General features: G+C 48.4%; 7 protein-coding genes; 2 read left to right on the top strand and 5 right to left on the bottom strand.

Moving 5' to 3' along the window:
• Positions 1–259: 259 nt before the first annotated feature.
• GSTUM_00008185001 (uncharacterized protein) lies at positions 260–1958 on the bottom strand. XM_002839890.2 has 2 exons: positions 1412–1958; positions 260–1334 (listed from the first exon to the last, which is right to left on the bottom strand). Exons 1-2 carry the CDS (start codon positions 1893–1895, stop codon positions 409–411), a joined length of 1410 nt encoding a protein of 469 aa, XP_002839936.1. The 5' UTR covers positions 1896–1958; the 3' UTR covers positions 260–408.
• A 431-nt stretch (positions 1959–2389) lies between these two features.
• On the bottom strand, positions 2390–5301 carry GSTUM_00008184001 (uncharacterized protein; the record flags this gene model as incomplete). XM_002839889.2 has 7 exons in its annotated part: positions 4942–5301; positions 4815–4885; positions 4529–4761; positions 3950–4472; positions 3496–3894; positions 3361–3436; positions 2390–3306 (listed from the first exon to the last, which is right to left on the bottom strand). The coding sequence occupies exons 1-7, from the start codon at positions 4958–4960 to the stop codon at positions 2390–2392; spliced, it is 2238 nt and encodes a 745-aa protein (XP_002839935.1). The 5' UTR covers positions 4961–5301.
• An 830-nt stretch (positions 5302–6131) lies between these two features.
• GSTUM_00008183001 (uncharacterized protein) lies at positions 6132–8710 on the top strand (the record flags this gene model as incomplete). XM_002839888.2 has 4 exons in its annotated part: positions 6132–6360; positions 6408–7624; positions 7672–8346; positions 8410–8710. Exons 1-4 carry the CDS (start codon positions 6316–6318, stop codon positions 8708–8710), a joined length of 2238 nt encoding a protein of 745 aa, XP_002839934.1. The 5' UTR covers positions 6132–6315.
• A 1419-nt stretch (positions 8711–10129) lies between these two features.
• Positions 10130–12365, top strand: GSTUM_00008182001 (uncharacterized protein). XM_002839887.2 has 8 exons: positions 10130–10290; positions 10356–10490; positions 10566–10586; positions 10652–10806; positions 10870–11565; positions 11623–11926; positions 11981–12171; positions 12230–12365. The coding sequence occupies exons 1-8, from the start codon at positions 10206–10208 to the stop codon at positions 12266–12268; spliced, it is 1626 nt and encodes a 541-aa protein (XP_002839933.1). The 5' UTR covers positions 10130–10205; the 3' UTR covers positions 12269–12365.
• Positions 12366–12664: 299 nt separating this feature from the next.
• GSTUM_00008181001 (uncharacterized protein) lies at positions 12665–14810 on the bottom strand (the record flags this gene model as incomplete). XM_002839886.2 has 2 exons in its annotated part: positions 13883–14810; positions 12665–13807 (listed from the first exon to the last, which is right to left on the bottom strand). Exons 1-2 carry the CDS (start codon positions 14435–14437, stop codon positions 12665–12667), a joined length of 1698 nt encoding a protein of 565 aa, XP_002839932.1. The 5' UTR covers positions 14438–14810.
• Positions 14811–16018: 1208 nt separating this feature from the next.
• GSTUM_00008180001 (uncharacterized protein) lies at positions 16019–17142 on the bottom strand. XM_002839885.2 has 1 exon: positions 16019–17142. The coding sequence occupies exon 1, from the start codon at positions 16788–16790 to the stop codon at positions 16134–16136; it is 657 nt and encodes a 218-aa protein (XP_002839931.1). The 5' UTR covers positions 16791–17142; the 3' UTR covers positions 16019–16133.
• A 546-nt stretch (positions 17143–17688) lies between these two features.
• Positions 17689–20908, bottom strand: GSTUM_00008179001 (uncharacterized protein; the record flags this gene model as incomplete). XM_002839884.2 has 4 exons in its annotated part: positions 19918–20908; positions 19798–19866; positions 18494–19713; positions 17689–18426 (listed from the first exon to the last, which is right to left on the bottom strand). The coding sequence occupies exons 1-4, from the start codon at positions 20765–20767 to the stop codon at positions 17689–17691; spliced, it is 2877 nt and encodes a 958-aa protein (XP_002839930.1). The 5' UTR covers positions 20768–20908.
• Between the last annotated feature and the right edge of the window lie 1613 nt (positions 20909–22521).

Genomic DNA, 22521 nt, shown 5'->3' with positions numbered 1-22521 from the left:
AGCTTTTCGATAAAGTTGCGCAGCATCTGTAACAGCGGCAACTTCTGCATGACCTTGGATGAGAACAAAAATTATGGACTGGTCCAAACCTATGATTTAAGTAACCTTATCAGAAGAAACCCAATTGTATGTTCTCAACAAGAGGTTGTTCCGGGTTCAGGAATTTTGGATTGGCTGAGGGCAGGATTTGGCTGTCCGGAACCGTACTAGCCAATGTTCTCTCCATTCAAAATCACGGGTATTAGGAAACAAGTTAATGCTCTAGCAATCATGGAACTCGTTATACCACGCTATCATCCGCGTATAACTAATCTAGCCTACACACACATATACATAATGGGCGCCCAATTGACCCATACCGATATCCCATATCCAATCCCTATGCGATAAAAACTGGAAAACTGTGCATCATGCAATATTCCCACTTTCTCCACTCTCATCCTCACTCTCGTCCTCTTCATCTTCCCTATCCTCATCTCCATCCAACCCCCAAACATCCACCCTATCCTCCATTTCCATCCATTCATCACCCTCGCCCTCTTCTCCTTCTGTTCCCCTACTCATCAACCCTACCTCCTCATCTACTGCCCTCTCCTTCGCCACCTCAAGCTTCTCCGCCTTTTTCAACCCCACCCAAAGCACGCTCCCCAAAATACACCCGCTCCCCACCAAACTCCCCCACCCAGGCGTTGTCCCCCAGACAATCCGCTCCCACACCAGTGCAAAAAGCATCTGCGTGTAAACCATGTTAGTAGCACGACCAGCTTTCTCGACCTGTAATCCCAGAGTGAGAAAGTACTGTGTCCCAAACCCGCTAATACCGACACCTAGGAGAAGTGCCCATTGAAGCAGCGTATGCGGCCAGATTAGCCCCCCAATTGAAGGTATGAGGAGTGAGGATGTGAGGGAGATGATGCAGCACCAGAGTGAGAAGTAGATCATTACTATCAGAGCGTGTGCACGGTGACCTATCCAGCGAATAGTCGTGAAGGCAGTTGAGATGCCGAGAACGCCGAAGAGGGCTACCAGGACTGCGATTAGGCGTTGGTGAGGGGTCACTGTGGGAATTTCTCGAGCAAGGAGGAGTGAGCGTGGGGTCGGCGGGGAATGGACGGTACTGGGATCATCTGGAGAATCCGTAGGGTCTCGGGAGAAGAGGGAAGTGGGGCGGGCGATTAGGACAACACCAAAGAGGGAGAATATAGATGCGAGGAACTCAGTTTTGGTGAATGACTCATTCAGGTAGGGGATCAGCGAGCAGGCCAACGTGGTTACAATGGGTTCTAGGAAGGTAATCACCGCCGCATCTGAGAGGTCGAGGTATGCTAGTGAATCTACGGTGTTCCACAACTATCAGCATCATATTCCCAACCAAGCACCGGGTGGAGGGAGAAAAGAAAATGCTACAAACAGTATAACCCAAACACTCCGAAAAATCCCCCAAAACCTCTCGCGAGCAGCAACCACCTTACCCCCAATGGACCCCACGGCGCATGCTCCACACTCCGGGAAACTATTAATATACCAACAACAACCGTCGTGACACTCTGCCTGAAAAATAATATCTGCATAGCATGCATTTTCTGCTCCGGGAATGAAGCTTCCAGCACCCTAGTGCAAAGACTCATTGTGGAGCCAAAGAATTGCGAGAGTAGGACAAGTAGTAATCCCCGGCTATTGTATATGACGGACTTGCTCCATATCCATGCCCTGTGCACTCGAAGTCTTGGTGGATGGCGAGGAGGGAGCACACGGTCGGCGAGCGAGAGTGACGACGTTGAATGTGTGGATTGTGTGCATAAAGGTATCAATACGGAATCATTGTCTATCTCTACCGCAGTCGGTGTGAGTGATCGTGAGCGGGAGGATGAGCCCTGTTTTGGTTTTCGAGACATGTCTATTCTTCTCTCTATGCTTTAGTGATGTCTTTTGAGAATTGGTCTTGAAGTAATCGGGTGGTGGGGGTGGAGTCTCAATTTTCCCATGACTCCGTCGCTTTCTGCATTCCCAACTAGCCATCATTCCCCTACCGTACTGCTTCAATAACTCTGCTTGGTCTGGTGGATTTGCTAAGGGTTACGCTACAATGTCGGCAACTAAATTAGACTGAGTGTGGATGGAGCTCCTCAAACCTGTTGGGTTGTGTGGGGCAGGACCACCGGATTGTAGGAAGCTTGTGTGCGGTATGATACAAATGGTGTTGTACATCATGGCACAGGTATGATATCATACGAGAGAGCAGCCAATTGGAGCTTGACCCTAGCCCAGCGAGTGATTTAATGTGATTTTACATGCATGGTATTTTGGGTCTCGAGAGTGTGGAGTCCAGAAAATTTCACATAGTACATTCCACTTCCAAGATAACAGATTAGAAGATTTGCGTTCAGCTTTAGTCTACGTAACCTTTTCTATCCCTCAGCATAAAATGAAACATGAAATACCAGACCAAACTCCGCCGGGGGCTTATAGAGAATCTGCGAAAGAAAATTGAGATGAGAAAACGTGGTGTTTGTTTTTGGATGTTTAAGGTTAGACTAGTCAATGTTAATGTATAGATATCCGAAAGAGAAGGAACCAACTCACATCTGAGATCCCACCCGATCTTGGGCCCAAGACTGGGGAGTTCTTCAGCGACGCTCTGGACGTCTTTATCCCCTCTGCCGGATAGACAGATGACGATATCCTCGCAAGGTTTCATTGTCTTTGCCAACTCCATTCCGCCAAAAATTGCGTGCGCACTCTCGAGGGCAGGAATAATACCTTCGAGTTCAGAGAGTGCTCTAAAGCCTTTGAAAGCCTCGGCATCGGAGGCAGAAATGAACTTTGCACGGCTGCTATCTTTCCAGCTTGCGAGCTCTGGCCCAACTCCAGGGTAGTCTAGCCCAGCGGAAACGGAATGCGTGTCAGAAATCTGACCTTCAGAATTTTGAAGAATATAAGTGCGGACTCCGTGAAGGACACCCTTGCTACCACCAGCAAGTGTAGCTGAGTGTCTAGTAGTATCTAGACCATCTCCGCCAGCTTCTACACCCAACATTTTTACCGAAAGATCCTTCGCAAAGGGGTAAAACATTCCTGCGCAATTCGATCCACCTCCCACACAAGCTACAACCGCGTCAGGCAGTTTCCCCCGCTTCTCCATGAGTTGTTGTTTGGTCTCATTCCCAATGACGCTTTGGAAGGTTCGAACGATTGTAGGGAACGGATGCGGGCCAATGGCTGATCCAATCAGGTAATGTGTTGTCGAAAGGTTGACAACCCACGAACGAAGCGCCTCATTGACAGCGTCACGTAGGGTACGAGATCCTGAGAAAGCAGGTATAAGCATCTTCTAGTCATTAGGGGGGAGAGATTTCTTACCAGCTTCTACAGATATGACCTGAGCCCCTAGAAGCTTCATTCTGAAAACATTCAAGGCTTGACGCCTCACATCTTCCTTTAAAAGGTTAGCGGACCTTTGAGATATTAAAATTCGTCAAGACCAGTTCAACTTACAGCGCCCATATAAACTGTGCACTTCATACCAAACTTGGCACAGACAGTTGCGGTTGCTACACCATGCTGCCCGGCCCCAGTTTCTGCAATAATCTCGGTCTTACCCAGCCGCTTAGCAATAAGAATTTGTCCGATAGCATTATTGATTTTATGAGATCCTGTGTGATTGAGGTCCTCTCGCTTCAACCAGATATTGGCGCCTCCGCACCTCTTGGTAAGATTTTCTGCTAGATGAAGTTGCCCTGGGCGACCCATATAGGGGTAGTGCGACCGAAACTCTTCCCAGAACTTAGGATCGTTATTCGCTTCGATAAAGCCACGCTCTAGCTCTGCAAGGCAATCCATTAAAGATTCTGGTACGTATTGACCGCCGAATTCGCCAAAGCGAGAAGGGATTGACTATCACTGTTAGAAAACTTCTAGTAATACAGAAAAGGTGCCTATCTAGACTTACCTGAGGGCTAGCTTCACTACCGACGTTCAAAGCATCGAGCTGGTCCATTAAGCCTGGGCCTGTCTCCACATCCTTTTCAGCGATGACACCTGTAGGATGGACATCAAGTGGTTCTTTGGCCTTTCCCATGGTTTCCACGATCCCGACTTCACGGGTGGTTGAATCTTTGCCATCCCTACCAACCACCATTTGGCAATACTCCTTAACTTTCTCATTGATCTCTTCGGGTTTTGATTGGGAGATAACATTGATCACTTGTGAGCCAATAACGATACCCTCAGAAAACTGGCCAACCGAAACGAAGTGATCACGGGTGGAAACTCCAAAGCCGACTGCGATGGGAACGTTTCTAGATGCCACATGTACACGCCTACATAGATCACCAAGGCCAACGTTCAATGCACCCGATGCGCCAGTTGTCCCCATACGAGAAACAACGTATATGAATGAGTCGGCTATACTGCAGAGAAACTTCAAACGGGAAGGCTTTGTAGATGGAGCTATAAGCGGAACATAACTCAAACTATGAACACCCTGTCAGTCGGAGCAAATCCATTGATCCCTCGGAGCCAAGCATACCCTTCACTATTACAGAATCCTCTGAATTTTACAGCTTCCTCGGGAGGTAGATCGCAAATGATGAAGCCATTAACACCGGCCTCCCGACAATCCTTGACAAGTTGTTGCTCGCCGTAGCTCAAGACCGGGTTGTAGTATCCCATGAAAAGGACCGGGACTTTCAATCCTTTCCCACGAGCGTCGCGAACTACCTTCAAGGCTGTAGTAGCTGACATACCGTTTTCCAAGGCAATCTATAGCACACATTAACTACCGATAGGAAAATGGATGATTTTTTTTTACACACAGTATTCGCCTTCTGAATAGTCGGTCCATCGGCAATTGGGTCGGTGAAAGGTAGGCCAATTTCAATTATATCTAATATCATTAGGTTCACAAACCAGAGTTAGGATTGTGAAAGGAATCAATCATACCAGAACCCCCAGCCTCCATTGCTAGCATCAGACCTACAGTCGCCTCAGCTGTCGGAAACCCGGCAGTAACATAAGTCACCAAAGCCGTCTGTTTTTGCAACGATTAGCGGCGGCAATTGAAATTTTTTGGTATGCTCTAGAGAAAAGGGAAACTTGCTCTTCCTTCTGCCTTGCAAGTAGCGAACGCCTTTTTAATTTCTTCCATGATAGATTCCCTGGCCCCAGACGATTAATTTTGTTATATAGAGGGTTTTGGAAAAGTATGATAGGCGAATGTTTGTTGCGGAGTAAAAAGAGGGAAGGGGGAAGGGGGCGGTGGGTCGGGAAGTTTTGGGCAGTGTTGGAGGGGCAGAGTACTATACTCGTAGGGGTTTTGGAGGGGCAGAAATCTAGTAGGTGGCACTTATCAGTACGGTACCCTAAGCTACCGTACCATACCAGACTGTATCATACTGCGAAAAAGCGTAGGGTTAGGGCCGCTACGCCCCTCGGGGACCGGCCCGGAGAAAAGTTACAGATTCATAATTATGATCATAGTCAGGTAAATGTCTTAGGTTCTATGTACCGTACTATTTCTTGCGTAAAACCAATCCTCCGGTTCATGGCCTACAGCATTTAGAGTACTGTATAGTCTAAAGCTCTCTGTGTCGCTCATTTTGAGATCCTATTTTCCTCCGAGTTTTACAATACCGTAAGAACGTAAGCCCACCGCACGGCGCTGGAAACAGGATGTACTACACTAACCCGGTTTTCGCCAATATGGTCGGGAGTCCGTCACCAAGTATCACTATCTATTTATCTTCCATTGTGACAATTTGCTGTGGAATACTTGTACAAAATGACCGTTTCCTTCCGTTTGACCATCATTTTTACAGCAGAGACAGTCAAACAGACACTTAGGTTTCACTATCATAATAACAGTTATGATACTATGATAACCTCATGGTACAAATAATATCACAGATTACGATACCGGTATTGTGACACTACTCTCAAGTGAGGAACTTCAGTCTGAGCTTCTTTCCCTTCCTCTTGGGGCACTAGTCCGAGTGATGCCCCATGACTTTAGGGCTGAGACTCTCCCTTAAAATCTGCGCCAAGACATTTAGGAAAAAGTATGACTGCTTCGGGATAGCCGGGTTCTTAAATATATTTTTTTCGGCCCTCCGAAAACACCACATCCACGCCCCCCAGGACTCAATTGATTAGCCAGCAAAGATGTTGTCCTCAGCATTGGTTACGCGGTCGAGAGGGGTGAAGATGAGCCTCTGCCTCTGTTGTCCCCCTCGAGCTCCTGGGGTGTCTGGTGCTTCCCCGCTCCGGGTTCCTGGCGCGACTCGTTTCCGGAGTAGAGGTTCTTCCCGGTATAAGAATATGGCCCATAAGAATCTCCCTAGCCAGAGGATGACCGCTTTTAGAGTGAGTATCGTCACTTGGGCTGGCGCATGCAGGGCTGATATTTGTAGACCCCTAGGAATACTGCATACAATGGTCAACCAATACCCACAGTCGAAGGATTCCTCCAAGCCAGAACTGCCCTGCAGGAGAGAGGGGGGAAACCTGTTGAAAAAAGGGCCGACAAGGCACCTGTGCAAGACTACCGGGGGGTATACACACTTACGGAGCAGGTGTTGAGGAGATTGATCCCGCCACTATGCCATTCGCCAGACATGCATTGCTGGTATAAGGAGAATCCAATGCCCCCAGAGGAGCTCCGAACTCGCTATCTTGCCTTTGTCGATGAAGTTTTGGCAGGATTTACGGTCCAAGATTATACAGCTACGGGCAGCTCTTTGCCAACGCCAGAGAAAATCGCAACGATACACAAAAAAGGAAGTGGATTGGACAACTACTTTGTTGATTCCTTTCTACAATATATTGGCCAAAAGGATTTAGCCAAGAAGGACATTCATATGATCAATATTAAGAAAGCTGCAGATATGAGGTTCCCTCAAGAATGGTATCCGATGGCAAGGCAGTTTAAGAGAACTTGGCATTTACATGTTGGCCCCACCAATTCTGGGAAGACCTATAACGCGTTGAAGAGACTGGAGGAGGCCGCAGATGGAATTTATGCCGGCCCGTTGCGTTTGTTGGCTCATGAAATTTTCGAAAGGATGAATTCCAAGGGAATCCCGTGCAACCTTGTTACGGGAGACGACATGCGGATTGTCTCTGAAACAGCAGCTATATCTTCGAGCACCGTTGAGATGGTGGATTTGAATCGGGAAGTTGAGGTTGCTGTTCTTGACGAGATCCAGATGATTGGAGACGAAGACAGAGGATGGGCATGGACCCAAGCACTTCTTGGAGTACGGGCAAAGGAGGTCCACATGTGCGGAGAAGAGCGAACAGTAGATCTCATCAAGAGCCTTGCGGCTAACGTGGGAGATGAGTGTATAGTCCATAACTACAAGCGCTTAGGGCCGCTTGAAGTTATGAAGGAGAGTCTAGGGGGCGACTTGACGAAGATTCAGAAAGGAGACTGCGTCGTTACGTTTTCGAGGAAGAGCATCTTCGCAATGAAGAAGGAAATCGAGAAGGTTACGGGGTTGAGATGCGCCGTTATATATGGAAGTCTGCCTCCAGAAACTAGAAGCCTGCAGGCAAGGTATTTTAATGATCCCGAGAGTGGCTACGATGTATTGGTGGCTTCTGATGCTGTCGGAATGGGGCTTAACCTGTAAGCTCCCTCTCACTTGTTTCAGGCAATTTTCTCATCTATTATAGGAGTATCAAGCGTATGATATTTGAAACCACAATCAAATGGAATGGCTCAGAATATGAACCTATCAGTGTTCCTCATATCAAGCAGATCGCTGGCCGAGCTGGTCGTTACAAGGTAGCTGTGTCTAAACACAACATTCAAGCCGATGAGACTATCGCCCCACTACCTGCTGCTCCCTCAGTAGGTCTCGTTACAACACTGGACGAGGTAGACTACAAATCTCTCAAATATGCCATGTCAGTTACTCCAAAGCCGATTGCAACAGCTGGTATCCTCCCAAACTCATCTCAGATTGAGGAGTTCGCATCCCTATATCCCCCGGATAAGGAGCTATCTTTTACCCTCAAAACAATGGATGAGGCCATGCACACACGGAAGTTGTTCCACATTTGCCGGGTAGAAACGCAGATCAAGACTGCGAAGTTACTGGAAGGGATAACGGGCTTGAGAATTCTCGAAAAGTTGCAATTTTGCATGGCCCCTATCGGGCGCAACGTAACAGTCCAAGAAGCAGTGAGGAAGATGGCAGAGTGTGTGGGTTACAATAAGGATGGGAGTCTTCTGGAAATCCCGAACCTGGATTTGGAAGTTCTGGATATCGATAACCCGAAAACTATGCCAGTCTTACAGCGCCTGGAGTCATTGCACAAGACCATCTTGGTGTGGCTTTGGTTGTCGTATGTGATACTCCTGCAGCCTTACTTTCGATAATAGAACTGGTGTACTGATAGAACAAACAGCTGGCGTTTCCCTGCTACCTTCGCTCCGAGAGAAACAGCTCAGGAGCTTAAGACGATTTGCGAAGAGAAAATTGATATTGCACTATCTAACGTACGTTTCGAAAGAGGAAAGAAGCCCAGGTACGAGAGGATAACCCTCGGAGCCTCGATGGATGCGGAGGAAATTGGAAGGAACACAGATGTAGAAGGGCCTCTTAGCGACCTTGGCGATGAAGGCGGGTTCGAAGAGACGGTTTTGCCACACCTGAACAACAATCTGGTCGACTCGGGGAGGTTAAGGCGAGTAGCCGCGGCTAATTGAGGGTGTAACTGGGGGATCCGGGGAAGAAAAGTTGAGCACAGGGTTTGTTTCAAGTGATAGATGGCGTACGGATTTGTTTTACAGCGGGGTGAACCGCAATTGCCCTTTGATAAACTTTTGGGGGATTTGACGGTCAATATGTATATTTATGTACTCCATTATTGTATTCATCGGGTTGAATGAGGATTCTGAAGCATTATTTATTCTTGAAAGCACATCTCTCTCGACTTTGGGTAAAGCTTTGGAAACTTCTTTACGTAGTACTATATATAAAGGTAAGTTTCTTGCCTTCAATTCACTATTATTAGTGATGTCGATACTGGTAAGTTACCACGCACATTCCTACAAATATAATGTATGATTTGATGATAGAATCTGATGTAGGTAACTTTTTAGTATTATGATCGGCACTCGGGTAGTGTTTCGACCAAGCCGAAGATGCAAGAAGAGGGCACACCAGAAACCCTGTTCTCAGACACCTGTGGCGAGTGCTATGATGCCGCAAAAAGTGCTCAAACTACGATAATTATGGTACTGTACATTACAAAAACGTGAACGGAAATAACAAAAACAAGAATAAAAATAGGTCACTGGAGAGGATATATGCCGTACTACCAGGAATTTATGAGAATCTGATGATAGTAACCCCATCCACAATCGGAATTGAAGTTGGGCTTGATAAATCCTTAATTCGATATTGACCTAACTCAGGTAGACATGGAGGGGGTAGACTCAAATACACATATATACCAACTTACCGTACTGGCATCCTACTTTACCAACCACGGCCTAACTTCAACGGCATTCGAGTACTCGTATAAACTATTAGGAAGGCTGGGCTAGGCTAAGGCCCGCAATCTGGCTTCCCGTTTAAGAAGGAGGGCCCGACTGCAAGCATGGGGAGAAAGCTTCAAGTTATCAATAGGAAAACCAGACAAGAAGTACAGTACTTTGTACAGTACAGCTTACTACCGGTGAACCGTTCTTGTGTTCAAGAGAATCGTGGTATCATATGACAACGCACATGAATGCGAAAGGGGGTGCTTATCTGTGCACAGAGCAAAGTTTAAAAAGGGTCATGTATAGAAGTACGGCAGAAGGAGTCATAATCTATGACATAGTCGCAGCCCCGTAAAGGGAATCGTGGACTCTCATTCGTAGTGGGTCGGATGAGGTGCCTCATGGGGGGAGAGTTCATGTCCCGGCTGTGGATAAGTTAATTTACATAAAAATGCAAAGCTGTTCACCTACCATATTCAAACTATTCCTAAGCAAAACGGTATCATACTGTAGCTTGAAACAATCAATTTAGTCCGTGCGCTTGTAGACTATCCTGGTGTAGACTACAAAGGTTACCCTCCCGAATGCGGGGCTCCCAAATACCCCAGAAAAGTTCAACCCGAAATCCTTGGCGCCCTCCACGCAATATCCACCACAGACGACAAGGCCACCCCCTACAGCCCGACAATCCCTCTCTTCCGCTGCATCGATAATAATGTCTGCTACTAGTCTCTTAAATCCTAAAGCTGAATCAGTCCGTCGCGGGGAAGCTCTCCGAGTGAACATCGCTGCTGGTGAAGGTAGCTTCCGCTATATTTATTTGCTCCTGTTTTAGTTGTCATAACTAACTAATTGGGACGGATAGGGTTGCAGGATGTTTTAAAATCGAACCTGGGCCCCTCGGGGACACTAAAGATGCTTGTTGATGGGTCGGGTCAGATTACATTGACTAAGGATGGGCAGAAGCTGCTGCGTGAAATGACAATTCAGAATCCTACAGGTATCTTATCTGCACTGGGATGGGTGGATATTGGAGCAAGGGCTTGAGAATCTTGCTAACGAGTTGCAAATATAGCTGTGATGATTGCGAGGGCAGGTATGGATTTCTATCTGCCGTAGGTTGCTATAAAGCGCATGTTGATGCTAACTCGAGGGTTTTAGCAACGGCCCTTGATGACATCGCTGGTGATGGAACTACTAGTGTAGTACTATATGTCGGGGAGCTCCTGAAACAAGCAAGAAGATATATCGAGGAGGGTTTACATCCCCGTATTATCACTGAAGGTTTTGAGCATGCTAAAGTCGAGGCGCTTAAAGTTTGATCCACCCAAAGACATTGTCATCACCAAGCGTTGCCTAACTTATCTGGCCATGTATAGTTCCTAGATGGCTTTAAGATCGCTCGCGAACCAGACCGCGAGCTCCTACTCTCGGTGGCTCGCACTTCCCTTTCCACCAAACTTAACAAAACCCTTGCCGAATCTCTTACCCCCGCTATTGTCGATGCTGTTTTGACAATCTACAGTCCTCCAGCGAAACCCGATCTGCACATGATAGAAATTATGAAGATGCAACACCGGACCGTCTCGGAGACACAATTGATTCGTGGTTTAGCGCTGGACCATGGTGCCCGCCACCCGGATATGCCGAAACGTGTAGAGAATGCACACATCCTTACTCTCAATGTCTCCTTGGAGTACGAGAAGAGTGAGGTAAACTCCGGCTTCTTCTACTCATCTGCAGAGCAGAGGGAGAAGCTTGTTGAGAGCGAAAGGAGGTTTGTTGATGAGAAATTGAGGAAGATTGTTGAATTGAAGAAAGAAGTTTGCGGAAATGACCCCAAGAAAGGGTTCGTTATCATCAATCAGAAGGGAATTGATCCTTTGAGTTTGGATGTTCTTGTAAAGAACGGTATCTTTGCTCTTCGACGGGCCAAGAGGAGAAACATGGAGCGTCTACAGTTGGTATGCGGTGGTGTATCTCAGAACAGTGTTGACGACTTGACCCCCGATATCTTAGGTTGGGCTGGAACCGTTTATGAGCATACACTTGGCGAGGAGAAGTACACCTTCATTGTATGTCCACCTAAGGTCACTCTTGGCTTTGTTCTCGGAAGCTAACCGAAGGAACAGGAAGACGTCAAGAACCCAAAATCTGTCACTCTACTCATCAAGGGTCCCAACGCACACACCATTACTCAAATCCAAGACGCAGTCCGTGATGGGTTGAGGAGTGTTTATAACATGATTGTCGACGGCTCGGTCGTTCCAGGAGCTGGCGCTTTCCAAGTTGCCTGCGCAGCGCATCTTACCGGCGAAGCCATGCGAAAGTCCGTCAAGGGCAAAGCAAGAATGGGGGTACAGGCATTCGCAGACGCTCTATTGGTTATTCCCAAGACCCTTGCGGCGAATGCTGGTTTTGATATTATGGACTCCTGTATTTATTCGGTTTACCTCACTTCTCAGAGCTAGATGCTAATGATGGGTGTAGTGGCGGCTCTGCAAGACGAACAGGCGGAGGGCAACATTGTCGGAATCGACCTCAACAGTGGGGAGCCCATGGATCCTGTATCGAGAGGGGTTTTCGACTCTTTCCGCGTTCTCCGGAATTCGATTGCTAGTGCGTCAAGCATTGCTAGCAACCTTTTACTCTGCGACGAGCTGCTTAAGGCAAGACAGATGGTAGGCTTGATAGCACACTTTCCGTCGCTGAAGGACCGGTTGCTGACAATTAACAAAGGGTTCGAAAAGTGGACCGGGCGGTGCACCGGAGGAATAAGTGCGATGATGATATGATATGGAAAATTTTAGACTTCAGATGGGAAAAGGGCTTAAAACTGAACGGATAAATAAAAGGCCTCCCCACATTTGCTTGGTTTATGGCTCCTTCTTTCGTCTCTTCGTCGTGACCTCATTGATCGAGCTATATGTATGGGACGAAATGAATAAATAAATAATCCGTGGATCTGGCGCGCTTTTCCCTGCACTGCTCATGCCCAAAGAAAGACTCATCTCATCATCCCCCACCACAAAAAAAACCTACCGTACTGAAAGATGCAACCCAAAAATAACACAATAAAAAAATTAACATGAGAAGGCTAAGTAGCAGCACACAGGAACCAAAAACGGATCGTTCAATAGAAGAAAGAAAGTAAAAGAGGGAAAAAGAAAAAGACTAGTCCCCCTCCACCTCTTCCCCACTCAACCCCCTCCCAAACTCCTTCTCACTAGCACTCCACTCTTTCCTCTCCTGTACCATCCTCTCGACAAATGCGCCCGTGAACTTCCACACCTCAGCGCTTCCCAAATTCCACGCCTCAACAGCCCACCTAATCCTAGCAACCTTCTTGTCTTCCTCCATTTTCCCCACCTTCCCGCCAAGCACCTCACCAACCGTCTTCCGAAACACGACATTCCTACGCTCGTCCCCGGCCGGCTTTTCAATCTTCAACTCGGCCTCGGAGGCGAGCGTGAATCCGAATATCCACGGGATCTCCTCCTCGAGGACGGGCGCCTCAGCCGAGACCCACAGACTCGAGAAGTTCGCCCCAGCGTGGGCGGCGACGATCTCCTTGATGGCGACGACGCGGGTGCCGGGGCCCACAGCCTTGTCCAGCGGGGGCGTGGTGGCCTTGTGTAGCCATGCGTCTCGATCCCGCGTCTGAACGCGCACGTAGCGGATGCTGCGTTGGGTGTTTTCCGATAGACTAAAGGTCGTGTCCATCAGCGCGTAGTAGGTGTACGGATGCGGCACGGCGGCGAGGAGGAAGGTGGAGGGGTCCTTAGAGATGAAGGGTTTGACTGCCACGGGGGGGTTCTTGCAGAAGTTGCAGGGGCGGTTGGATGGGCAGGAGCCCGGGATTGGGTTTCCGGGTGGGCAGAGGGAGAGGCGAGCCGCTAGGGTTGTTATGGCCGCGTAGGCCGGTTGGAGTTCGATGGGTAATGGAGAGAGGAGGGTTATGCTAGCGTTGTAGATTGACAGGAAGGTTTCGTGCAGGTGCGAGTTTATGAGGTCGGGGAGTTGGGTGGCGCTCAGGTCTGGCCAGCGGTCCGCTACCACTGATGGGGTGTAGTCGGCGAAGGAGCGGGGGTGGGGTTCGATGCGGATTAGGCCTTCTGGGGCGGTCTCTGAGATTTCTTCGATGGATGAAGTGTTGTTGGTTGCGGTGTCGGTGATATGCTTTAGGAAGGTGTCGATTGAGGACTTGTCGCCGGCGAACAGACGGTTTCCCCAGCCTTCGTACCTGGTCACGCCGTCAAATTCACAGCGACGGAGGGCAGTGAGTCCGTAGTCGTCGCGGGAGGCCATCGGTATGATCTATCTCGAGAACAATTAGATGAACTCCCAACCTAAATCGCTTCCCCCTATAGAAAAAACCGATATCACACATACCCTATAATCCACCAAAGCTCCCCCCGTCCCAACCCTCCCCCAGGCCAACCACTTCATAACCTCCCTCTCAAACCCCTCGTTAAACCTCCCCCTGACAAGCCTATAAAGCCCATGCTCCTCCGCCTCCGCCCTCCCAAGCACCAACGGCCTAAAGCCCTGCGCCCAGAACGCCCGCCTCCACGCTAACAACACCCTATCCTCCTTCGCGTTGCTATCATCGAAGAAGGTATAAACAGGACACCTCTTCTCCAGCGGCGGCAGCGCACTCCTCTCCTCGTTCTTAGCAATGTTACTGCTAAAGGGATTGAGCCACTTCCAGCTGGAGAACCAGCCCTCGCTGGATGCCGTGGAATTCGACGGCGGTGGCGGCTTGTGCGTTGCCGGCTTGAAGAGGTTCAAGCCGCTCGGCGCGTGCTGTTTGATCTCGGACTTTAGGTTTGGGAGCGAGAGCTTCCGCGCTTTTTGCGGCGTCAGATTTGTGGGAAGGAGGAAGTTGAAGGTTAGGCTTATTATGGAGATGGTGCCGAGGAGGAGGATATAACGTCTCGCTGCCATTTTTTGGCGGGGTTTTTTCCGGTGGGGGGGAGTTGGTTTTTTGATGGAGAGACGACGATGGGGGGTGGAGGGTGTATATTGTCTAGTACGGTACGATTGCTATCGTACAAGTACCGGTATAGTAGCGCTATCCTATGATACCAATCCCGCAGCTGGAGGTGGTGGTGGTGGTGGACGCAACTGGAAGGGGTTAGCTCAAACGGTAGACCCTTGGGGTACCGGTGCTTGTTGTGTCTTGAGAACTGGAATAATCGTGCCTCACACACCAGGAAGTCCAGAATCTCCCCTCTCTGGATAAAAGGGGGGGAGGCACCCCGAAAGAAATAGTCTAAATAAAAAAACCCCAACTTTCAGCCCTCCGCCGAGACATATGATACTCGCATTTTCCCGTGGTTATGGGTCCCCGCCAGGACAGGGCTTTATAAGACTCAAGGTTGTTCTGGGTGCCAGGCATCTGGAATCGACCAATCAACGGCAAACACACTCTAAAAAAATAATTAGCAAGAATAGCTTTTCCTTCGATCCCGTCGACCGGTGTCAGGGAAGAGAGACACAGACTTCGCATGAACGATAGGTCTACTCGAGCACCGGTACGAGTACTGGAGTATGTGTCCCGTCAAATATAAACCCCAACTCTCTGGGCAAACTCCCGCCCGGCGCTAGAGTCGCCTCAGCAGGGAAAATGCGGGGTCGGAAAAACCATGTTGGCTTCGCCACTGGGGGCACACAATAGTCTAACATGTCATGGTTGTCTCTTCCGCATACCGGTAGGCGGTGTCTGTACTTGTACTAGTAGACTATGTGCTATTTCAAATTGACTGGTGTCGATTTGCATACGAGTACTGTACAGCATCAAACGAATTCAATAACCATGAGTACTCGAGTATCAGAGCTCTCCTCCTCCTCCAGATGGCGACCTCCTGCTCCAAGGCTGAACCTTCCCCAGATCTCCAAGTGCCAATGGTGGGATCGGTTGGGAAGCCACTGATACCCGTAGACTATTGAGCTCTGAATCGCGGCTCCTATCGGCGGGAGCCCCTATTGGATTAGGTGTGACAGTTAAAACACGCCTAACATATCATATCTTAGATATTCCAATCCTCCAGCTCCAAATCGCGTAAATGGATGGGCTTCGTCTGTAAAGTCTCGTACTGTACAGTACATCAATCATCCCCTTCAGACTAAGGCTTATTGGTGGAAGCGTCCAAGAGCCACTGTAACGTAAGACCTTGTGCATCCGTCAGAAATAATTGGCGGTATGATAACCGTACAACCAAAAATGGCTGATATCAAGCACTCACGACTAGCCCTGGAGCAATATAATACAATAGACGAAGTCAATGTCATAACGTACCGTAGGCAATTTCCCAGAGTTTCTGGGCATGATATCATAGAAACCATGGATTTCACCCACTCCACCATGAGGGCTATCATAACAGCTCAGGATCTATGAGTGGATTTGGGCAACAGCCTGTCTTGGTGGAAAACAGCGAACGGCAACTAGGAAAGTTAGCCGCACTAACGGGAAGAGAGTAACTATACTTCTGAAAAACCTATATAATACCAACGGGCCAAATCGCTAAACCCCCCCCCCCGACCCAAGCATAAGCCTACTGTACCGATCCGTCAATTAATCAGGTTAAAATCTAATAATATTACATGTTGCAAATCATCCCCACTCACTCGCTTTCAAATCCTAAACGGTGCCCCCGAGCCTCCTAATATCCCTCCCGACACTCTCAATCCTGCGCAGGAGCGCGGCGTACCTCTCCACAAGCCCAGCCATATCCGCCCCCGCAGCGCCATACCGCTCCAACTCCCCCTCAGCAACCCTCTTTCTAGCCACAAGCCGCAGATTCGTATCCGTCAAGTGCACCCTATAATTCTCTAGCGCGCCAACAGCCTCCTCATCATACACCTCACCCAGTGCATCAAACCGCACAACCCCAACCTTCCCACGCATGCTCTCGGCAAGCAAGGACAAATACATCGCCTTCGCCAACGTCCCCTTCTGCAGGGCTCCGCACGCGCCCCCGTCAGAAGCGGAATGCGAGAGGGCACGCAACGAGAAGGCGGCGTAACCATCCGCAACCTCGAGGATTAGCCTGCCCAGTCGGCCCCGCTGCGCGACGAGCGATTGGTGATTGGCAAATATCTGGGTACGTAGACGGGCGGCGTTGGCCGGGAGGTGGTCTATCGCCATGGCTACCCCCCCACCCCCTGTTCCCACTTCTACATCTAGGTCGGGCTGGACAAGTGAGATTAGGTCTTTAGCGGACCGATCTAGGAATAGAGAAATATCGTGCGCGATGGGTTGGATGTTATCATGGAAAACGGATAGCGCTTCGGACATGCTTGCGCTTGCGCTTTTGGTGTTGGTGCTTGCGGAGGAGGAGGAGGTGAGGAGGTCGAGGACCTCTGAAAGGTCTTCTGGTAGTTGTCGGGTGCGAAGGGTAGTGTGCTTTAAGGAGTTTTGGAGCAGGTGTTGTTTTGCTAGTTCGGCTCTGTAAGTGCGGAGGGATTGGTCAAGGGTCGAGGAGGTGGGGGGTTGTGAATTGTGTGAAGGTAGTGGGGGCGGATGACGGGTGCTGGCGTCTGGGTTCAGGTGGTTGGTTGTTAGGTCTGTGTAGAGTGTTGAAAAGAGGGGGTTTGCCGAGAGGGTTTCGGGGGAGATTGGGGGGAGCATTGTTGTGATTGTCGTGTGGTGTTAATGTTTGAAATGAAGGTGGAGTTTGAAGGCCGGAGGAAGGTTTGGGGGGCTGTCTAGCTGGGTGTTTGGCGGTATTATGGCAGGGCCTTGGCAACTTTCTCGCTTACTACTCATACAGGCATGCATACGAGTACTGTAATATGGTACCATACAGCGTGAGCGCTCCCAAATCTCCGATCAAGCTCACTCTACAACTTGACAGCAGAATTAGCTACCGTAATTCCAATACAATCCCCCCCCCCAAAAAAAAACACAAAAAAAACAAAGACCAACCATTTTGCCGTACCAACCAGCCCTGTCCTATCCTGTCTGTCCTCTACAAAATTTAGTCTAACCCACGAGCAACTTTCTCGAAAAAGAAAAAGAAAACAGAGAACATATAAATATATATACTACACATGATATTACAAATAGATATCATATCCCCTGTAGGTAGAAGAAAATAAAAAAAATAAAGGCCAAGATCAAGAGTGAGGAAAGAGATGAAGGGGGGGAACTTTTCTAAACCAATCTATACTGCTCCAATCCAATCCAATCCAATTCAGTCTACTCTAACCCTTCCAGTCCCCTTCGACTCCGTCGGATCTCCAGTTCCGAATCCCCAGTGAGGCTTCCTCTTCCTCTTGCCAGACTTTTCACCATACTTCTCGTCAAACTTGCGGATTGCTGTGAGCGAGGACATGTCGTCACTAATACTCGCCGTGATCTCTTGCAGCGCTGTTTGGAAATGCCTGTCATCCAAAGTGCGCTTCTCAGGGAAGGTAAATGACTGCTTTTCAGCTTTTGCTTTCGTAGCCGCAGCGTTCTCCTCACGGACACAGGCTAATGCGGCGGAGACGCAGAGGTTCTTCAGATCTGAGCCGGAGAAGAGGGTTGTTTGCTCAGCAAGTGATTGGAGTGATACCGATGGCGCGAGGATTTCGGCTGCGAGGTGTATCTTGAGAATCTCTTGGCGGTCTTCGACGGTAGGCAAGTCTACTAATATTCTCCGCGGGAGACGGCGGAGGACTGCATCGTCGAGGTCGAATGGACGATTCGTGGCAACCATGATGAAGGCGTTGGATTGCATATCTGCCCATTCTTTCAAAAACTGGTTTATGATTTCTCGGTGGGTGGTGCGGGTAGAGTGACTGTGGCGGCTACCGAAGATTGCATCGGCTTCGTCGATGAATACGACACAGGGTGAGAGTTTCTTTGCTAGGGAGAAGATGGCTTTGACATTTTTCTCGCCCTCGCCGACGTACATGTCGAAGACTTCGGAGCCGGAGACCTCTAATACCTATATTGTTCAAGAATCCGATATTAGTATTAATTCATGCAAATTTGGGAGAGATGATGGAACGTACTGTGGCCCCACTCTCCTTTGCTACCGCCCTTGCTAGTAAGGTCTTTCCGGTCCCGGGTGGCCCATATAACAGCACACCCGGTATCCGGTCAGTAGCCAGTACACCATATTTGAAGGCCTCGGGTCTTATCAAGGACAACGAAGTTAACGTCTTTAATGCCTCAATGGTTTCTTCTGGAGCTCGGACGGACGAGAATACCGTGTGAATCTCGGCCGGGTCGATGACACCCCCCAGTAACTTCTTTTCGTGCGCAGTGCAATTCTTAGGTATCTTGGGCCTCTTCCTCAACGGCTTTCCTTCTAGTGCTGCAGCCTTCTCCGCTTCATCCTGCTCAATCTCATTCATCATCTCCGCCAACTCCTGTTCCGCCCGATCAGCGGTCATAGCCCATTGAATCTTCGCAGAATCACTGCGATCGAGAATCTCGATAGCCTGTTTAATATCATGTCGAGTAGCTGACGTCCTCCCATTCAATTCACCAAGTATTAACGTACAGAGCCGGTGAACGTGCTCAAAATTCCATATATTGGCGCCAGCACTTGGAACGGTAATGCCAAACTCCTTCTCTGCTTCCGAGCCGATAGGCATAGGCTCTATTGTTACCGACTGCCCGTTTTCCCCACTCTTCCTGCGCAGTAAATCACCTAGATGTCGTATGTTAACTTCTCGGCAACGGGTCATCTTATCGTCGCGATACCTCGGATTCAGTGGATGGGCGGGCACGATAATAGTTCTCTCGAAGGAGCTACCAGACTGCAGTTGTGCTGTCAATACACCGGACTTTGTGAGGTAGTTTTCAACCCCCTCTTCTGCTGAAGAGGTGCCGATGACTACTATGTTTTCCCCGTTGTTTCGTCGTTTCAGTACAACTTCATAGAATATTCGGAGTATTGCCTGGCCGGAGTTGTTTCGCTCAAGCTCACGAAAGTCCCGTACATGGATGATGGTTTTCTGATTTGGTGGCACCCCTGAGGATTGGGTATCACTAGTGGGCTGTCCTTTTGTCCGTTTGATCCGATTCGCAGAAATCACAGATTCAAGAATGCTCCATATCTTTTGCTCGTTCGCCCTCTCAATAGATTGTTCAGAAACTTTTTCCGGATCCGGCGGAGCCGTAATAGAGAAGAGAGGAGAGGCAAACACTGGAACTTGTCCGAATCCTAACAACTGAGTCAATTGGGTCCAGTTCGTTGGTGCCCGCTGAGCAGGAACGAATGTTTCTTGTGGTTCAGTCTCCTCCTCGTAATCCCCCTCCTCCCCCTCCTCCTCCTCCTCCTCCTCTGCGGATTCTTCAGCTTCTTTACTCTCTTTTGGGGCAAAGATGTCGTACCCCAAAGAGCGGATGGAAAACGATGAGATAGGAGAAGAAGTTCCTAAGAAGCTTTTAGACTTTCCTGAAAAGTCAAATGGTAGAGTATACCAACCCAACCGCGAGTCCCCCACAGACTCCCCAAGCAATTCCTCAAGATCTAGTGGGTCAATCCTGATCACGTCCGCCCCCACATCCTGGGCTACTTTGTTGACTATCGCATCCAATTGGTAGACACTACCGCCAATAGGACTGTGAAGTATGCAATGTGATTTCAGCGCAGCTAGGCTATGAGAAGACAAACGCTTCGGCGACGCCAACCCGGCCCGTAAAGTCGCCACAACCTCCCTCCATACATTCTCTTCCAGCAAATAGCGTGTCAATATCTGTTTGTTTAGACCTTCGGGAGTAGTATCTGGTGGTGGATAATCCAGCGACGCTCCTGGTAACGTCGAAGGAACATAATCCGATGAGCTGGAAGTAATGACAGCTTTAGGACCGAGAGCAGCCTCATCCTCCAGCAATCTCACCCGCTGATCCACAAACCATTCCGGAACCTTCAACGGTAAAACTGCATCATCCCTTAGCTTTACCACCGGCCGTCGCTTCACACCTGCTGGTCTCCCTCGTGCTCGAGGTCGGCCGTCAGAATCTCCGTTGCCCCCGTCCCCTCCCGTTTCCGTCGCGACAACCCTTTCTGCCACCGGCTCCGTAGCGTAGATCGACTCCCCCTCCAGTGTGGCTTGAATGTCATCGCTTGTTGGGTCCTGGGAAACTGGGGCGCTGGCTGGTATTTTCTCAGTCCGCAACTCTGTAACGGAAATCGGGGAAGTCTTCGAATTATTGAGTGCATTCCGGGAGAGGTGGAAGTGTCTTATCGTACGTGGGCGAGGACGCTTATGCAGTAGTGCTCGTCTGGATAAGGGAACTAGCGACGACACCACTCGACGGGTGATGGTATGCATCACAATGTCAGTGGGGGCAAACTGATGGGGGTTTTGCTGAACTAAGGTTGTTCTTGGAAAACGTTGGTTGGTCTTTTTGGCGAAGGACTTTACATCTAGACTATTTTTTTCTTGTTCCTCCAGAGCTTGGCTGCTTGTGTCATGGACTGCGGGCCTGCGGCACCCAATTGGCTTATCTTATCTTATCTTATCTTACAATCAATCCATTGCAATTCCATTTCCTCCTTCCTTCCTGTGTGCTACAGTTCCGGACAACAAAAGAAGAGAACAATACATGAACGACAGCAACACAAGATTGATGTTATGTAAAAAATAAGAGCATGGAAACAAAGAGAAACAGTGTGAGAATAAAAGTATGGCTTTATTTTGTTAATTAAGAACATGGTGAGGGCAGGTGGTAGATAAAAAGAAGCGAAAATTTTGTATGAGTAGAAAAAAAGTGAAAAGCCAAGAATGTGCCCAAATAGGAAGATCAAGTGATATCTGATGTTTTGTGCCAAGATGTTACATAAATGCTGAAGAAGAATAATGCAAAAAGTGGTAGTGGTTTAAACGAAGAAGAGAAGAAAATTGTTTTAGAACAAGAATAGTCACAATGCTTCTATCAAAGAAGCGGATTGTTAGGTGGAGACAACCTGATAGACTTCAAAGTTGTCTAAGTCAACTAAGATTCGTTTCTGTAGATGGAGATTGTCTAAGAAGGCTTGAATTCACTCGTTTCGATTATAACTACTAAGAGCGAAGTAAAACAGGTAAAGTAAGAGTAATGATCTCTCCTCGGATAGTTAATTCTTGGCGACAGGAAACGATACTTCTCTTCTTCTTCTCTTTCTTTCCTTAGTCATATGATAGCACTAGGCTTCTGCTTTCATTACCAATAGTACAAGACCTTTGTCTTCTATTGGGAACTCCTATCATAATCTTTCTCTAACTCTTCTTCTTGAAGAACTCTCCTTGGCGTAATGATAATGTTGCAATAAAGATAAAGATGGTAAAGGTGTTTTATATTTGTTAAAGTAATAAGTAGGAAAAGTACTTAGAACAAAGCGTAAAGGACCTATCCTTCTCGGCTGCATCAGCCTCCTTATATAGTGTCCTTCCTACCCGTAGTCATGTGACCCAGAGTGTTCACATGTGTGAAACCAAATCATAACAAACTAGTCATGTGACTATAGTGGTCACATGCTCAAAACCCATGACCTCGTAGCAAGGTCATGTGAAAACTCATAAACCAATCATAACACAATAAACAAGTCATATGACTCAACTGAGTCATATGCATGAAACCCATGACCTCATAATGAGGTCATGTGCAAAACATAAATCATATGCACAAGGCATACTCGCAAGGTTCACTCGCAAGGCATACTTGCCAGGTGCATGTCTTATGACTCATAATCGAGTCATGTGCGAAACATAACAAATCATAACATAATAAATCATATGACCCAAATGAGTCATATACGTAAAACAATAACATACCTATGACTCATAATCATGAGTCATGTGAAAAGCTTTTCTATGCCAAGCTACGTTTGTGACATTAGCTTCTCTCCCCCTAAGCCTGAGTCCCATCAGGCTTGATCCCCAAGTTTCAATAGTTCCCATTCTAGCTGAACGCATGGATTTCCAGAACCTATTGAGCTTGTCATCTGCTTCCCGCCATCTTACCCTCACTGTTTCCAAGGTGAGGTTTGCTATCTCAATCGTGTGCCACTGGGCATCTGTCAGCTACCTCAGCTCCACGATCGTTT

This window comes from Tuber melanosporum, assembly GCF_000151645.1.
Source record: "Tuber melanosporum whole genome shotgun sequence assembly, scaffold_43, strain Mel28".
Lineage (NCBI taxonomy): Eukaryota > Fungi > Ascomycota > Pezizomycetes > Pezizales > Tuberaceae > Tuber > Tuber melanosporum.
Note: the sequence above shows the minus strand (reverse complement) of the source record. Positions and strands in the feature narration are given on the sequence as shown.

Coding starts and splice junctions, on each gene's coding strand:
- GSTUM_00008180001 (XM_002839885.2), bottom strand. CDS start 16,790: ATGTCCGAAGCGCTATCCGTTTTCCATGATAACATCCAACCCATCGCG.
- GSTUM_00008182001 (XM_002839887.2), top strand. CDS start 10,206: ATGTCTGCTACTAGTCTCTTAAATCCTAAAGCTGAATCAGTCCGTCGC. Junction 10,291..10,355: donor GAACATCGCTGCTGGTGAAG/GTAGCTTCCGCT, acceptor TGGGACGGATAG/GGTTGCAGGATGTTTTAAAA. Junction 10,587..10,651: donor TGTGATGATTGCGAGGGCAG/GTATGGATTTCT, acceptor CGAGGGTTTTAG/CAACGGCCCTTGATGACATC.
- GSTUM_00008185001 (XM_002839890.2), bottom strand. CDS start 1,895: ATGTCTCGAAAACCAAAACAGGGCTCATCCTCCCGCTCACGATCACTC. Junction 1,335..1,411: donor CGGAGTGTTTGGGTTATACT/GTTTGTAGCATT, acceptor GGAACACCGTAG/ATTCACTAGCATACCTCGAC.